General features: G+C 39.1%; 1 protein-coding gene across 1 annotated transcript in view; it reads right to left on the bottom strand.

The window, feature by feature from the left end:
• PAG1 (phosphoprotein membrane anchor with glycosphingolipid microdomains 1) overlaps positions 1 to 18,509 on the bottom strand; it is a 134,747-nt gene that overhangs the window by 38,193 nt on the left and 78,045 nt on the right. The window contains exon 3 of the mRNA XM_060116250.1: positions 17,538 to 17,633. Coding sequence (XP_059972233.1) covers positions 17,538 to 17,633 — 96 coding nt within the window. The remainder of the gene's footprint in view (positions 1 to 17,537; positions 17,634 to 18,509) is intronic.

Consider the following 18,509-nt stretch of genomic DNA (forward strand, 5'->3'; position numbering starts at 1 on the left):
AAGTTTTTGATTTCACACATTTTGAAGAGTCTTATGTAAGTGTCTTTATTATAACAACCTCAATATTTCTTAGAAACAGATCTTAATTTCTAAATATTGTATATATGAAGCTTTAAATTTAACTGCCATATACTATTCCTTTATAAATTTTAAAAGCTCTCAATATCCAGATACATTTTTAAAAAGCAAAGGATGAAAGAAGGAAGAAGGAAGGAAGGAAAGGAAGACCTTCCCACTAAACTAATCTTTGGGATCATAAGTTCTGACCTCTACTCTAAGGAAATAATGAAAGAAGTATTCAGATGATATATGAGATGCAAAGACTAAGGTGATTAAAATCAAACCAACTTTATCCTAAAGGCTACAGAGAATTATTAAATTCCTCTGAATTAGATTAGAATTTTCAACCCTGGCTATATATTAGAATCACTTGGTAAACTTTTTACAATATACCAATGCATAGGCCTAACCCCAGAAATTGGCTTAATTGAGCAGGGACTAGGTCTGGACATTTATAGATGTAAATGTGTCCCCAGAGCATTTGAATGTATAGTTCGGTCTGAGAATCACTTAGCTAGACTATTCATTCATATTTCTAAGCTTTTAACTGACAAATGCTACTTCATTTTATTTCTTACATTATTGGAACATAGCATAGTCAGGATATGACAATATAAGACAGATACAGCTCACTGTTCCTCTTCCCATGCAAGTCCACACTGGGCACCATGCAAACCATGCTTTTTGCAGCACATGTATAACCTCGGAGTGCAGATCCAAACAGAGCATGTGTAGTCTAGTCCAGAAGGTAGTATCTAACCTTGCAACATAAAGACACACACTCAGAAGATATGGACATTGAGCCATGTTCTTTGACTGTCTGCTAGATTAGGTCTACATATTTATCTCTGCATCCCTCAGAATACTAATCTAAAAGTTGTATGGCTAAATATAATTCACTAGATAAGTTAACATAGCATTATTTTAAAGTATTTTCTTTTTCTTTTCTTTCTTTTTTTATTTTATATTAGAGTATAGTTGATTTACAATGTTGTATTAGTTTCGGGTGCACAGCAAAGTGATTCAGTTATACGTATACATATATCCATTCTTTTTCAGATTCTTTTCCCATATAGGTCATTACAGAATATTGAGTAGAATTCCCTGTACTATACAGTAGGTCCTTGTTGATTACCTGTTTTATATATAGTAGTGTGTATTTGTTAATCCCAGACTCCTAATTTATCCCTCCCCTCCAGGTTTCCACTTTGGTAACCATAAGTTTGTTTTAAAAGTCTGTGAGTCTGTTTCTGTTTTGTAAATAAATCCATTTGTATCATTTAAGATTCCACATATAAGTGATATTATATATTTGTCTTTCTGTGTCTGACTTACTTCGCTTAGTATGATTAAAGTATTTTCAAAGTAAACATTTCAACAAGAAATACAAAAACTCTCCTGGTCTAATGTCACTAGTTCTCACATACTGTTTTTAGGTTGCATGTCAAAGCTGATGTAAACACTCATTATGTCTCCACTTACAAAATGATCCATAATTCTTAGAGGTAAAGAATGTACTAGAGGGCCTCCCTGGTGGCGCAGTGGTTAAGAGTCCGCCTGCCGATGCAGGGGATACGGGTTCGTGCCCCGGTCTGGGAGGATCCCATATGCCGCGGAGCGGCTGGGCCCGTGAGCCATGGCCACTGGGCCTGCGCATCCGGAGCCTGTGCTCCGCAACGGGGGAGGCCACAACAGTGAGAGGCCCACATACCGCAAAAAAAGAGAAAAAAAAAAAAAAGAATGTACTAGAAATCAATACATTATTGTGACAATACCTTTCTTTATGCTTTAGGCTACTAGAGCTTTTCTCTTGATCTTCATTGTTTCAATGGACACGATACACTGTTCAGGTCAGTCTGAGAAACAATTAACTGAAGGACTACCATGGGCGAGGCAGGCTCAACCCTTTCAGCCTCAGCTGCTTCCTTAGTCTCCTTGGCCATGACCTTCCAAACCCACAGGCTATTTCTTTCTAGCTCTTGGACATATTGAGTTTGTCCTCACCCTTTTGTACTAGCTGTTTACCTATTGGAACGATCATTTTTCAGGTCATCACACAGCTGGTTCCCCTTCCTTTTTTTCATCCTGTTCAAACAGCATGTTCTCAGAGAAGCCTTCTCTGACCAACCTTTCTGTAGCCCTCTCATGCACCCCCAACTCAGCCTTAACCCATTGCCCCCTCTTCCTTTCCTGTTATCCCATCTGAAAGCATCTTATGGATTGGCCTTTGTGTTCGTAGTCGGAGGATGCTCTCTAGAACATAAACTCTATGAGCACAGGCCCTTTGTCCAGGCAGCTGTAACTCCAGCACCTACAACGGTGGTGTGCACTAAGTATCGATGGAGTGAATGAACACACGCCTTTGCGGTTTTATCAAGAGTAGTTCCAGGGCTTCCCTGCTGGCTCAGTGGTTGAGAGTCCGCCTGCTGATGCAGGGGACACGGATTCGTGCCCCGGTCCGGGAAGATCCCACATGCCGCGGAGTGGCTGGGCCCGTGAGCCATGGCCGCTGAGCCTGCGCGTCCGGAGCCTGTGCTCCGCAACGGGAGAGGCCACAACAGTGAGAGGCCCACGTACCACAAAAAAAAAAAAAAAAAAAAAAAGAGTAGTTCCAAAAATAGTCCTGTACTCCTTAAGGTTGAAACTACTGAACAGATAATAAATGAATGTACAGTTGCAATTTTAACTTATAGTTCCCCACACAATATGCATGTGTTGGGATCTTAATTGGACCCACAGTGCCAGCCACTTTCGCACAGAAGGCGATTTGTACCCTGTGCCTTTGCTGGCTCTCAGTTTCTGCCAGAGAGAGCTTCTCTTTTTTGAAGTCTTGGCTGTTCCTTTCAATTCCCGGCAGAAAGGAGCTAGACATTAATGTCTGAAACTGCACTTCTAATGGTCTGTGGAGGTTTCTTGAGGTCACTTTACTGGGGGTAACACCATGTTTATTTAGTGTAGGGTTCTCAGTCTACCAGGGAAAAGTTTTTGGGTCTCTTGCTATTGTTCATTTCCATACATGTCTGGCTTGGGATGGGAGTTACACTGTGAAAAGCATCCACTTAATGTTAGTGGGTTTCTTACAGCCTGGGATATTTTGTCGGTAGTAATCTTACCCTTCCATTATTACCATGTGATACTAATAGGACTGGCCAGGAAATCGGCTGTAATGTCTTCAGGAAAAATCCTCCTGACACATGGAATCGACAGTTGGACCCTACCTCTATTTCGAGGCACTTCCGTTTGGTCTAGGCTAGCACTTTAAGCCATATTAATGCTGCATTCTGCCAGCCTTCCAAACATGTGCCTGTGTTTGCATGTCAGCTGTGTTCAGCATCTTTAGCATTTCAGTTTTCCATTCAGTATAGAAAAGTATATTTCATATCACTAACAAAATCAGCCCATTTGTATCTTGTGAAACATGCACAGTTTGGTGCCCTTGCTCAGAAATGTCACCCAATAAATATTAGTTCCTTCTACTGCTTTCCTTGCTATTTTAACAACTTACTTTATTCAAAAATATAAAGAAGAATCTGCATCTTTTAAAAAGTCAGTGTACCTAAAGTATTCAAATGTACTTCTAGTATCTGTTTATTTCTCTCTGTTAGCTAATTAGAGTTATGTTAAATTCAAACAATAAATTGTAATCATTATCAACATCTAAATCAGCTGCTTCAAATGCAGGCAGTCCAATGACAGGATAAAGTTCTAAGAGATGGTGGATCTTGCTTTAACCAAATCTAATATATATAAATTTGTATTCAGAAAAGAGTAGCATTATGAAATAATATGAATATTTTCCAAAAATACTCTTTTAAATAATGATCAATTTGAAATTCTTTAAAATATAATTCAATTTCAAATAGACTTTCACAGAAATTTACAGGAACCTATGTAATGCCATACAGTAGGCCATAAACAGACACAAAGCCAACTCAGAACTAATGATTATTTCCCAGCACTGATACAAGGCTGTTCAACTACAGGGTTGGGGCTGATGGAAAACTGTAGTGGGTGAGTCAGGATGACCACATGTGAACAAACTGATGAATCAACGCAGTGTAAAGAGGCACAACCGGACACTGGGTTGTGTGATGTAAGACGAAGCACGAACTATGAAGCCTTCTTGCCAAAAATGTGAACCTGAGCTGATTAAGCCTCCAGATGTCACCACCAGGCTTTCATTTATTTATTTTCTTTTACTTCTATCACTTAACTAATCAAATAACAATCAAGGGTTTTGTCGACTCCTGTCAGTTAACTCACATTCACAAGATTGTGAGGTTTGTGCATAAGTTTCTGTATGTGACGATCTGTGTTAAAAAAAATCATTACAAATTTTGTACGTGCAGCTTGTGTAACTACCCATAATGACTGTCATCAATGTGTCCATTAAAATGCCAGTGTATTGAATGGCAGGAAATGAGAAAGACAAAGTCTGGTGGTAACTACACATTTGAGAAGCCACTCCCAGAGCTTCCCTCCTCTCCCTGGTTGTGAAATACATGATCCTTGTTCTTTGAGGTTCAGTCTTAGGCCTTTTTCATTATTTTGCCTCATATTTTCTTCCTGGCATCTTATCCACACCCATGAGTTCAATTCCCTTCGGGCTGCCTTGATTCCTTATTTGTATCTCCAGACAAAGCCTCTATTATGAGCCCTAGATTCCATATCCAGCTGCCATGAGACCTCCCCACTGCCCCAGCCCCCGGCTGTCTCCACCTTGGTCTCAGCACGTGTGCACGCTGGACTGGACTCTCCATCTTCCCTGCACACGGGTCGTCCTCCAGGATGCCCTATCTCCGTGAATGGTGTTACCTTCAGCTCTCTGCGCAAGCTCGCATCCCAGGGTCCTCCCCTTTACCACCCCCTCAGTCTCCCCGCATATCCAATCCAACACACCAAGCCCTCTTGGTCTCATCTCCGAGATGACTTTCAAATCCATCTCTTCAATGAGTCCTTGTCTCTGCATCACCAAGGTCAATCCCCTGGTCAAGTTACCAGCATCTTTTGTCTTGGCTACTGCATTCACCCTGCCGCCTTCCAGTTTCTTCTTCAAACCCCAGCCAGAGGGAATCTTTCTAAAAAGAAAAGCTGATCATACCAAGCTCTCTGCTTAAAATCCTTTAATGGTTTCCCACTGATCAAAGGATAAAGAAAATAAAATCATATAAAGTTGGCTGCCACTTCCTGCAAATCCAGGCTTTGGCCTCCTTCCCTCCCTCTTCTCATTCTATTTACTCTCTCACTGTCTCCATCCCACTCACTTGCTCCTTACCTGGAACCCCTTCAACTGCCCCAGCCCCTCCCTTAGTTAAATTCTACCCCCCATCAGATGCCAGGGAGGCCTTCTCATGCACAAGGCCATTGTTCATTGCTATACGAATTTCTCCTTCAGAACACCTCTTTTTCCTATGTCCACATATTTGTGCCATAGGTTTGACTAATGTCTGCCATACCTTCTAGACTGTATGGAAACCCTATCATGAAATCACCCCTGAACTCATAGTCAGTAGACACCGCAGTCTGTCATCTGGTAGTATATGGCAATCTCTCCTCCAGTCATTCTTGAGTAATCTTGCTGAATCTGGTGACTCTGGTTTGTATTGGTTTTTGTTTGTTTTTGTTTCCATAGTTAGTTGTGAAGTATGAGGTCAGATTTAAAAGAGGGCCCGTTTGCACAGGGCCTGAGAGGTAATGCAAACACTGAGGCAGGCCAGGTTAACCACGGGGAAATATTTTCTCCTTCTCAAAGAAAGAGGATGTTTCTCATTTTTCTTTGAAGATATGATCTGCTCATTCTATCTTTTGTTTTTTCTTTACCTTAAGAAAACCACAGCACAAAAATAATGAGAAATGGTGACTGACCCTCAACTTGATGGTTGGGGAATGACAGAGCAGGGTGGGGACAAAGGCAAATTATTATTCCACACCCTCCAAGTTGGGTATTGGTTGCCATTCTTTTAAAAGACAAAAGGAACAGGTTCTATAGTCTTAAAATTTAGATGTATATAGATGTATGAAATAGAACTAATATTTAGGTTTTACTAATCATCTTCTAAAATCTGAAGGATGAAATAGATTATGCTTACTAAATTTTTGGATGGTGTTCATTGGAATAGGGTTTCCAACAGCTCTCAAGACATGTGCTTAATATAAAATGTTAATATACTGTAAATCCTTTACAGTAACAATATTAAAAACCTTAGACTGTTCAGGGATCTTTGAGATCAAGTTCAACATATTTGCATTTAATTTTTATTTATAAAAAAATAATTGCAGTAATTTAAGATATTTGCAAGGTTTGCAAGGGTAAATTTGTCTCATCTTGGATTCAGAAACCTTTATACAACTACTCGTTTGGCAAACAAATGTCAAAAATATGGATTCCCCTTAAAGATATTATGTATAAATAAAGCCATCAAATTTAGAATAGCAAGCCCCAGATGGTCTAGCAGCATCAACAAAAATCACTTTCCTTGCCAATGTGAATTTCATAAAGCAGAAATCATTCTCAGGCACGCAGAGACAGACACATCAAGTCCACGAATACTTACGGTCATACGCTAGGTACCAGGTTAGGTACTTTATTATGTGGCCCATAAAACAGGACTTTAAAAACAAACACTGTGTGTTCAAAATGAACTGTTTACTCTTTATGGAAACAGTGACTGTACTCTTGTGTTTTAGCGGGAGACAGGGTGGTGAGTACACACGGGACCGGTGGGATGTAAAAGCACAAGCAAGGCCATCAGCAAACCTGTTTGGATTGGGCTGCTTTGAACATTTTAACTTATATTGCCTTTTTCTTTCTGATAATCTATTTAACCTAAATATCTGGGATTCAGTATTTGGGACTATGAATGTGACAGAACTGCCTTGTAAGCATAAGTGTCTTTGTATGATCAGGATTAATGGAATAGGGACTGAGGCTTATAGAGTTTCAGTAGGCACCCATGCCCACTGACGCCCCTGATTCCCCATCACTCAGAGAGAAAGTGAGAGAAATGAAGATGGGAGCCACAGGTCTCAATCACTCCACCATCAGGACTTTCTAAAATCATAAAAGGAACTGCAGTATAATTGAAACTCAGTGCTTGAAAGCTAAGTGTAAGCAGGTGGACGGCCTTTTGAGGGCCTTGGGGCTCCTGGAGTTGGGGCGCTGGGTGATACAGGCTGGAGTCAGGACGCAGGGCCCAGTAATCACATGACATATGTTTAAGGAACTTCAAGTCCACAGTTATAAAAAGCAGACACCATCATCAATGAACATTTGCCGTATTTCTATACTGCACATTCCTGAATAACTTTTGATGCCCTATTTATTTCAAAGAAGATAGATTTTTTTTTAAAATTTTGGCTGCACTGGGTGTTAGTTGCAGCATGCATGTGAGATCTAGTTCTCTGACCAGGGATCGAACCCAGGCCCCCTGCATCGGGAGTGCGGAGCCTTACCCACTCAACCACCAGGGAAGTCCCCAAGATAGATTTTTTTTGACCCAGTTCACATCACTGATTAGAGATAGTCTAGCTGCCAGATAAATAAATCTCCATTGGATCCAATGTGTGGGATCCAAGAGCAATTTATGGATCCATTTGGAATTATATGGGGCTTGGCTGGTTTTGTGAAAATGGTGAAAGAAATCAGTATATATTTGTTAAGGTTTTTCTTTCTTTGCATAGGTTTAAAAATGGGTTCTGACCTATTAAAATGCCTTTAATATTTTTGGAGTTGAAATATTACACTTTACTGTCTCTGGTTCTTTTCTTGAGTTGACCCTTCACATAGATTAAGTATGTCTTTCTCATGCATGGCTGTGAGGATGTCTGGCTGCCGCTGCCAGGCTCTATCAGCTTCATCAGGTGACGACACCTGAATTCTGTGCCAAGATACACATGCCCTCATAGGCAATCGCTTTCCTCTACTTATATTATCTTTCTGTAGCAGAGAAAAAATGCATAACATTTAAACTTCTTGAACACCATTTGGAGGTTCATCTGATACTCTTTAAAAGTAGGCAATTAAAGAATTTGGCTGAAAATCTGATTTTTAATATATGTAAGAAAAAGTTAATAGGTTTCACTTATTGAACATCCACTATTTGCCAGATACTTTTTAACTTGGAGCCTCACCTAGAAAGATCAAGTTACATTTCACTTATTCTTCGTAGGATTGTTGTGAGCTACAGGTAGGTGAAGGAGATTGTAGCAATGGTCACAAGGCTTCCCCTCCCTTTATCCTCACTCCTTGCACGGTGACTTTGTAGGTCCTTCCAGCAAGAAATGTTGTCTATTTCTATACCCTTAATTCTTGGCTGGTTTTGGACTCACTTTGTCCCATGGAATGCAGTGCAAGTAACAGTGTCAGACCTGAACCAAGACCATAGCTTTGCATGTTTCTGCTCTCACTTTTGGGACCCTGCTGGTCCTGTGAATAAGTCCAGACTAGCCTGCTGGATAAGAGACATGTGATCCAGGTGTCCTCATTGTCCCCCAATAGTCAGCCAATTGCCAGAAGCAGAGATACTTAACTGACTGCAAGCTGACTGTAGACATATACATGAGCCCAACTGAAACCAGAAGAATTGAGCCAGCCTAAACTACAAACCCACAGAATCAGGAGCTAAGTAAATGGCTGTTGTTTCAAGCTGTTAAACTGTGGGGTGCTTTGTTATGCAGCCAAAGCTAACTGATACAAAAGGCATATTCTCATCACTGTACTAAAGAGAGGTACAGAAAGGTTAGTAACTTGTCCAAGGTCACTAAACTAGTAAGAGGTAAAGCTATCAGGTATGACCTCTGTCTTATGGGCCCACACTCTTAATTGCTCCACTGTGCTGACTCTTTTTGATGCAAATGGTAAGTGCCTCCGACCTGCTCTGTGTTGGGCTAAACATATTTCCTACATTTAGGAAACTTACAATCTCCATTTTGTTTTTCTCTAAGGAACTTGCAATATGATAGTTTTGTTCATACTATTGCTTTCACCTGAAATACATTTTAAATTTATTTTTCACCTTTGAAACCTGCTCAAATGTAACTACCTGTCAGAAACCTTTCTAGTTTCCCAAGACAGAATTAGAGTTTCCCATCTGTGGTTGACTGCAAAAGTAACCACAGTTACTCCTTCCTTTATCCTCATCCTTTGTAATGTGACATTTCACTACCATCCATTAAGAGATGAAAGCTATTTCCCTACCCCTTGAATCTAGACTGGACTTGTAACTTGCTTTGGCCAAGAAATGTGGCAGACATGATGGGGGGCCAGTTCTGAGATTAGGCCTAATGGGCCTTGCATACTTGCACTCATTCTATAGGTAACCATAACTCCACCATGTGGACAAGACTAGGCTAGCCCTGCTGAAGGGTGAGAAACCATTTGGACCAGTGTTCCATCAACTAGGTTGTCCCAGCTGAAGCCCCCAGACATGTGAGGACCCAGCCAAGATCAGCAAAGCCAAACCACAGTGAACACTGCTGTATGTGGGTGGCTAGTTGAGACCAGAGGACTTGCTCAGCTGAGTCCAGCCTAAATTGCCAATTGCAGAATCAAAAGCTAAATAAGTGGTCATATTAAGTCACTAAATTTCTTATGAAGCAAAAGATAACAGACACAGATCCCTTTGTACTCTTCCGGCATTTTTAAACTTATTTTTGGAAGAGCACAGATATTTGATAAATGTTCAATCAATGAATGAATAAATGATTAAATATGTAATTACACTGAGATAAAATTTTTCTAACAAAACAGAACTCTGACTCTTTATTTTTATTTTGAAGTCAATAATTTCTGTCTTTCTTGGTTGTGAAACAGAGCCATATTTACAGGGCTTGATACTTAGCAGGGGTGCTCAATAAATGTTAGCTTTCATGGATCCTGTATATGACCTGAAATGTCAAATAAAACAAAAGCCAAAGCAAACACTGTAGCACTGAGGCATGCAGGGGATTTTTTCCTAAAACCTTTCAAAATCAGGACAAACTCTCCTGGTATTTGTGAGGTGGAGATCTAGGGCAAGGGACATGATTTTTTCCCCTTAATATTGACAACCTTCTTTCTCTTTGAAAGTATACACTCTTTAAATGATCCATCGCTACTCAAGTCACCCAATTTCAAAGAGTCGGAGAATTCTGCTATAGAAAGACCATCACAGGAGGCATTTCCCACTCCCTTAAGGCTAGTGGTTCTTAGCTTTGGCTGCAGAGTGGAAATACCTGGGAAATTTTTAAAAAATGCCTCTAGAGAATAGTTTAATTAGTTTGGGGTACATCCTGCACATAGGGACTTTTAAAAGCCCCTGGATTGACTTTACTGAATTAGTCAAAGTTGAGAACCACTATTCAACCCCTCCCCAGAGTGCTTCCACCAATCAAGTGATTATTATTGGATTTAACTTTTAAGGCAGACCTAAGTAAGCTTTCCTTTTTATATGCCTCTAATCAAAACACGGCACTGAAAACCTATAGCTAGAAAATAATAATTTCTTATAATGGACAATGACTGACTCAAAAGGAATTAAGAAATAATTATCAGATGAGTATCTTCCTGATGATTAACTCAACAAGCATAACATGAACACTTGGCAGGGTCTAAAATGTCTTCAAGGCCTTAAGTATAATTAGGTATTCAAAATCTTATTGCCCTAAATTAAAGCACCACATAACACTATAAATTATATTAAATAATAAATTCAAAGTCAATTGCATTGAAGCACATGAACCTAAAATCTTTGTTTGAAAATGTACCTTATATGAAAATAAAAATGTATGACAAATTAAGGTATAATTTATTATTTAATATGATTTTGAGTTCAGATTCAATGTGGGCATTTCAAAAAACTGTGGTCTTATCTTCTGAATGTATAAGTGGGTCTCCCGTGGCAACAGTATTATTTTTAAGGACTAGTATTTTTGGGGGGATGTAGAGTACAAAAATGCTAGCAAATGATAAATAGTAATCCTATGCTATAAACTATGTAATGCATGCAAATTGCTTTAGTACCAAAATTTCATCGTCAATGAATTCCATTCACAAAGAGACTTCTAGCACATATTCAGAGAGTCAGAATTTTTCTAAGCCACAGTTTTTGGGAGAGAAAAATCTGGTGTGACCCCCTCTGATTTCATAGAAATGGAAACTGAGGTCCAGAGAGGTTAACACATCAAGCAAAGCCCCCAATACCCAATGACTGGGAATTGAGCCCAGGACGTTTGAGCTTGAACGCTCTCATGTCTCCGGAGATGGGTACAAGGAAGAGAGCAGCACAGTGTGTTCAAGCCCCACAGTCACTGTGGCTGGCTGGGATTGGCCTCGGATTTTGCCCATCTCTGCTGCAGGTGGCTGTGTCAGAAGACCTTGGCAATGGGAGAACTAGTTATCACTTCCTACTCCATTTCCTCTTATGACAAAACAGGCTGGAGTCAACTCTAGCCCTTTACTACATTAGGTATGAATACAGTTACTGTATTTTTTTCTAGTCTATTATTAACTTTTTACATTAACATGGTACATTTGTTATAATTAATGAACCAATGTTGGTACGTTATTATTAACTAAAGTCCTTATTTAATTCAGAGTTCTTTAGTTTTTATCTAATGTCCTTTTTTTTTGTCTGTTTCAGGACCCCATCCAGGATCCCACATTACATTTAGTTTGCTCTGTTTTTTCACTAGTTCAACTGTGTGTGTGTGGGGCGGGGTGTGTGGGTATGACTATCTCTCTTCTTCTGTGTAGCCAGTTAAGGACAAAATCCTACAAATTACTGTTCTCAGGTGCTCTAATGTAAAAGAAAAGGGTATATGTTAATGAAGTAATCTGGAGTTTTAATTATGAGAAAAACACTGTAGATAAGAGGAAAGTTAGGTTAAAAAGAATTTGACATTTGGAGGGACCTAGAATCACGGTCTCTGACTTCAACATGGATTAACAGAATCTAAAAAGCAAGGAATGAGGCAGAGGAGTGTGAGAGTTCAGAGTAATAAAAGGCACTTCACAGAGAACTATAGTAATGCAGAAGAAATATTGTGCAATTTATCATCATTTAATTTAGGGGAGTCTGCATTTTTAAAATCCACAGAAATGCAGTCACAGTTTCCTTGCCAATATTTGTATAAAACGTTTTCCAAACAAGACTCATTCATCTTACTCTGAAATGAATTGTTAGATCACAACAGAGAATGTTAAAGACTTTGCATCCCTTATAGAAATGCCAAACATTTTACTCTGCCTGATGCTGTACTATAAATAGGGAAATCCAAGTGCTAAAAATGTTCTTCAAGTTGCCAAACATAGTTCTTTAGCATCAACTTCCTCCTACAAATGACTCATTCTTCCAAAGTTTGAAAACGAAAGCTAGTTACAATTCAGAGAAATGTTGTAGCGTACATCGATTAAATGGCAAAGATATTTCATTTATGTATATTTATTTTTCCTTAGATCATATCCACTGAAATTCTTCTTCAGAATTTTATTGAAGTTTTATTAAAGAGTAGTTACTCTCATGAGAAGCGGATTTTTAAATGAACATTAGAACAGCCAAGCAACATGAATATTGTTGGAGAATAATGATGATTTAAATCATTTTGAAATTCGTTAACTTCATTTGGATATAATAGATGTAAAATGTATTTACTGTAATAAAAATAAGTTAATAGTGAAGTCATAACATGAAAACTAATAAGCTCACCAAACAAGATGGTACAAATAATGCCTCAATGTCCAAGAACACAAGGAAATTAAACTCTAAGAAATTTTACCTGATTAAGAAAAATAGGACTCTTGGGAAGAAAGCATCCTTTGTTGTACAAAGAATAATAAATAGGGAAAATGCCATTGATTTATGATTAATATTTCAAAATAGTACATGTATCTATATATATCTTGCAATAAATAAAAAGAACATAAATAGTATAGGGATTTGTATAGCACATTTGAGGTTAGTACTCATTTGAAGAGGTAATTGCTGCTTTTCACTGAGAGCTGGGACAAGAAACTACAGGAGATACCCATTTGATGTGGATGGAGCAAGGCAGGCGGCCAAGAGTGGATTCACATTTTCTTCTAATCAACTGACGATACCACTGGATTTTCATCTTCCTTCTGCAAATCACTAGATCTCATATTACCAGTCGTTTACTGGAGAATGGCTAGAATCTCTTTAAACTGATTACAAATAATTATTGCAACCTCTTTTCCTGGCTTCATTAAAGGCTTTTTCACCTGTTTTGACTTGCATAGTGACACTTTTGCAAACCTCTATGGGAGATATTTTAATTATTTAAACATTTTATGGTATATAAGAAAGAAGTGACTTAAGTAAAATTAAAAAATTTTTTTTTGAGGTGGAGCATTTTTTGTAAAGTCTTTCTTGAATTCGTTACAATATTGCTTCTGTTTTATGTTTTGGTTTTTTGGCAGCGAGGCATGTGGGATCTTAGCTCTCCCACCAGGGATTTAACTCGCACCCCCTGCATTGGAAGGTGAAGTCTTAACCACTGGACCGCCAGGGAAGTCCCAAATTACTTGATTTTAGGTAAGTTATTATTAAATATTATAATATCATAGTCATTTAAATATAAATTTTAATAATCCTATTTTGACTTTTTCCTATTTAATAAGTGATGTGCTATTTAATTAACTTTACATTCATTACCTCATAAAATACATGACTTGCAGACAAATTTTTGAAAAGGCACACTGGTGTATGATTGATTTGGGAACCAAATATATAAGTTTTAAACTATATTGAATATATTCTGATACCAAAATAGAAAATAATTGTTTTCATTAATATATGTCTGGGTATCATACATTTTGAACAAAAATAATCAAGCTATGATAATTTTGTGTTTACTTATAAAACAATAAGACAAAAAGTTTTAGGTCACAGTTTGTAAGCATTTCTCTGCAATTAATATATATTTGATTTGATTTGACTGTTTTGGTAGCTTATCAGGAGGAGTGTGAGGACATATATATTAAGGGTATGAATGATGTTTATTTCTGATAGATAAAAAGCCAAATTGTATATAATTGTCACTACTTTTTCTTTTTTAACATTGAATTTTATACCAGACAGATATCCTAATAGGCTAATATAAAACCTACCAAATATATTAAGATATTTAAGATTTACAGAAAGTATAATTCAATAAACACCCATGTAACCACTACCCAGTTTAGGAAATAAAACATCACCAACACTATGAAAAGTATATAAGAATTTTGACCAGATGACTGCAGCTTATAACATCATATCAATGCTTCTTAAGCTTATTGTCTCACAAATCAGCTATCCATGATATGGATAAGGTAACAATCTATGACTAATTAAAACTAAAACCTCCATGGGAGCCTGCAGTGTTCACGAGTCGTAAGTGTGCTTGCTCATCTGACTGTCACTGATGTCTTTGTATACTCTTAAGAGGTCCTCAAACAGTATTACATTCTTTAAAAATATTTATGTAATCACTTTATTTATTAATACTTTTTTTTTTTTGCGGTACACGGGCCTCTCACTCACCCTCTTTTCAGTAAAATGGGAATAATCATAATAGTAGTAGTAGAGCAGTCTGGAGGATTAAATGATTTAATATTTGCAAAGTGCTGAGACCAGTGCTTGCCTCACTGTCCATGCAATATGTTTTGGTTAAATAGAATAGTATCATTAAGTGTTTACTCCAATTTCCCTCTATTGGTATATGTCTCCTTTCGTAATAGAAAAAGATGACACACAACATTGGTGAAAACAAGACCCTCGCGCTCCTCGTTTTGAGACAGCCAGGCCTGACTAATTACAAGGATACAAACGAGGCCAGGCTGGGCAGTGCTGCTTCCAGAGGTGCACATGCTGACTTTCTGGCGGGCTGAGGTAGCCTGTGATGGAGAGCCTGGCTATTACTTGCACACACTAATGATCAGGCCTCGTGCACAGTTACCAGAGATTCCAGCAGAACGGGAATATGCAGGCAGAACAAGAGGCAAGGCGGCCAGAATCACAGGTGGGCCAGCAATTGCCCTGCAAACTGCGTCTCTCAGGGCTCTCCTGTCCTGCTCCACGGGCAGCCCCTCCCAGGAGCCCCTGGCAGGAGCAGTAGGGGCTGGTCCTGCCTCTGCCTCACCTCCCTTCATAGTCCTTACCTCAGTTGTTAAAAATAATAAAATAAAACTAGTTTTAAAACAGACAAAATAAATGTGCCCAAAAGATTGGCACAATAGAGGGAAATAGTTCGGTAACATCTTGATTAATTTTTCTTGATGTCTTTGGTATTTACTTGAAAATAGCATCATTTAAATATATTTTATATATTTTTAAAAGGTTAATAAATATATATTTATTAAAAATGTCAAATATGTCTTAAGGAAGTGTACATTTCTTTCAAAGAAAAAACAAAGCAGTTAATGTACATAAATGATGTCCTAAGTGGTAGAATAAAAGATCTTCACTAGGTGTGTAAGACTAATCCTTATATAAGTTACATAAAAAGCTGAGACTGGTTTGCTATCATCTAATAGCTGACTGTATACTGATGTCATCATAACTAATTTTAGAAATGTCAGAATTTATATCGTATAGTTCTTGTAAAAACAGATGCAGGGAGATCTTACAAGTACCAGCCAAGATTGGGGAATATGACACATCTCTCTCTGAGCATAAGGACAAGGGGCTGGTGAACTTGGCTTGGAGTAGCTGGGCACACTTGTTCTCAGGGCTCCCCTGGACCAGCTCACATGCTGTGTCTGTGAACATGGCAGCCTGAAGCCTGGCAACACCTTTATCTGCTCTGGTGAGAAACACAAATGCGCGTGCACACACACACACACACACACACACACACCCCGAGTCCCAGACACCTGGCGCTGTGCTCAGGGGGAAGTGGCGGAGTGGGATAAACGCAGAGCTTTTAAGAAGCACAAACCCCAGGCCGGTGCAGGGTTTGCACGCTGCTTTGAACCTTGGCTTTTACAGTTGTTGCCTTTAAAGTTCTGGAACATTCTGAGCATGGCACCCTCTCACACTGGCTCTGGCGGGGCACTTCTTACCCCAAGGCATATCTTTTAATGTGTCTTTTTTTCTCTTATCTTAGGCAGCTCCCACTTGTTTCTGTGAATCATCCGATGACATGCACGGGTTATTTTTCGTTGATACCGACACCTGAATGCTTATATGTAGGCAGCAATCTCAAAGCAGGTCTAGTGCGTTTAGAACGTATTTCTCACCTTTCATGACTTTTTTTTTTTTTTTTTTGCGGTACACGGGCCTCTCACCACCGTGGCCTCTCCCGCCGTGGAGCACAGGCTCCGGACGCGCAGGCTCAGCGGCCCTGGCTCACGGGCCCAGCCACTCCGCGGCATGTGGGATCTTCCCGGACCGGGGCACGAACCTGTGTCCCCTGCATTGGCAGGCTGACTCTCAACCACTGCACCACCAGGGAAGCCCACCTTGCATGATTTTAATTTTTGTTGCTACAGTATTGCGATAGGCAGGCTGCTATCTTAACGACTTTTTCCATGTGAGACATGCATAATGCAATTGTGACGCAAACGATCACTTCAAGGAAAACTATCTCCCCAAATTATGACTTGCATCTACAGTCATGGAGGCTATTAGAATATATTTTTTTAAAAAGCTCTAAGCTGATCCATTGCTTAGGATTTTGAGATTCCCCACTGCTCTGCAATGTTTCCTTTCTGTATGCACAGCACAGATTCCTGCCAAGCCTATTACAGTGAATAAACAATGTCTTCTCTGTCAGAACAGAGAATGAATAGTAGCACAAAATTCTCCTCTAATGTACCGCCTCCACTTTCCTGAGCCAACCCCTTCAGAAGAGAACAGGCAGGATGAGGACTGGGAGGAGAACATTCTTCTCCCCATGCCAATCTGGAATTGCGTTCTGGCCGGCTCAGGACTAGTACTGTCAACTCTACAACAACTGCTAAACAGAGAAAGTTGACAAGTTTATTTTCTTTGAAATTGGATGGTAGATTTTTGCAGACTCTCCCATATTCGTAAGTCTTAGTTGGTGTAAAATACTATGATTCAGGTTTTTTCCCCCTTGTGCTGTGAATACAACATATATCTTATTTTAACCCCTAAAAGGAATTACCCAACTCTTTCCTCATAAAAGAAGAAATGCTATTTTTACAATTAGACCACACTGCCTTTTGTTTTCATGAATATCTGAGAGACACTGACACGAAGAAAAAATACAGATTTCCCCTTTCTCCCCTTTTTCCCACACATTTTGAATCCAGCTCAGTGGGCTCCCAGATTCTGACGGCATTCTCCTGGTAACACATTTAGAAGAGACTGCAGGATATCCCAACAGCGCTATTTTCTTCCCTCCGGCTCCCTCTCCTTTCGCTCCTATCACTCTAGGTTTGTACCAGACTAAACAATTAAGCCTTTGTGCACTACCACTGCAATCTGCAAATTCTAATGATGTGCCCCCATCACTGGTACAATGGTAATATTTACCTTGAAGAAATGTTTGTCCAAATAAGTATTCAAAATGCTGGCAATGTATTCCCTTCGAAACGTTGTGGTGGTGAATGTTCTCCCTTCCTTCTTGGCCTATAACCAAAGAGAAAAAAAGTTAGGGAAAAGAAAAAAAAAAAGACAGATGGATAGAGACTGTGACAGATACTGGTCCAGTTCACTGTAAAAATGCTGGCACATTTACGCCAAACACTGAGCTTTATATTCCTTCCTGAACAAAGCAAACTACAAAGTAGAGGAAAAACTACACATAGTGAATGAATAAAAAATTTTCTCCAGAATAGCAGCCAGGTCAATGTCTAATCAAATACACATCAGTTTACTTGCTCTTTCCTTATTTTTCCTAGTTTTATGACAAAGAAATCTATGTGTTATTGTAGTGATACTAAAATTCAAATAACTGTTGTCTGAATTTGAGAATAAAACAAGTGATTTATTTGAAAAGAGTATGCTTCGAGGTAAGGTAAGCTGTGATTTAATTGTGAAAATGTCTTACGAACAACAGTATCTTTGATGCAGCATGAACAGTGTGGCCCGAATGGCACACGGATCTAATCCTGAGTGGTTCCTTCATCCGTTCCACTGTGGAAATGGGGAAGATGTGCGGGAATAGAGGAGACCACAGGAATGACTTCAGTTGATCTCCCATCTGTTTTTCTGCTCTGTGTCTGGTGCCCTGCTTTTTCTCCATCCCCCTTTCCTCTCCAATTCTCTTCCCATCCTCTAATATACATCTCCTGTACTGAACCTCTCTTGTACATAAGATACCATGAAAAGTACAGTGACAAAGGGAGGAGGGCAGAAAGATGAAATGAATAAATAAATGAATCTCCAAGGGGAATAGCCTGGATGCTGTCTAAGATTCAGAACCACGCATTATTTTACAGACTGAGATATTAATTCCTGATTTACAATAGAAAAAACTGAATAGAACACCAGCCTTCTAGATTC

The sequence above is a fragment of the Mesoplodon densirostris genome, chromosome 13, assembly GCF_025265405.1.
Source record: "Mesoplodon densirostris isolate mMesDen1 chromosome 13, mMesDen1 primary haplotype, whole genome shotgun sequence".
Lineage (NCBI taxonomy): Eukaryota > Metazoa > Chordata > Mammalia > Artiodactyla > Ziphiidae > Mesoplodon > Mesoplodon densirostris.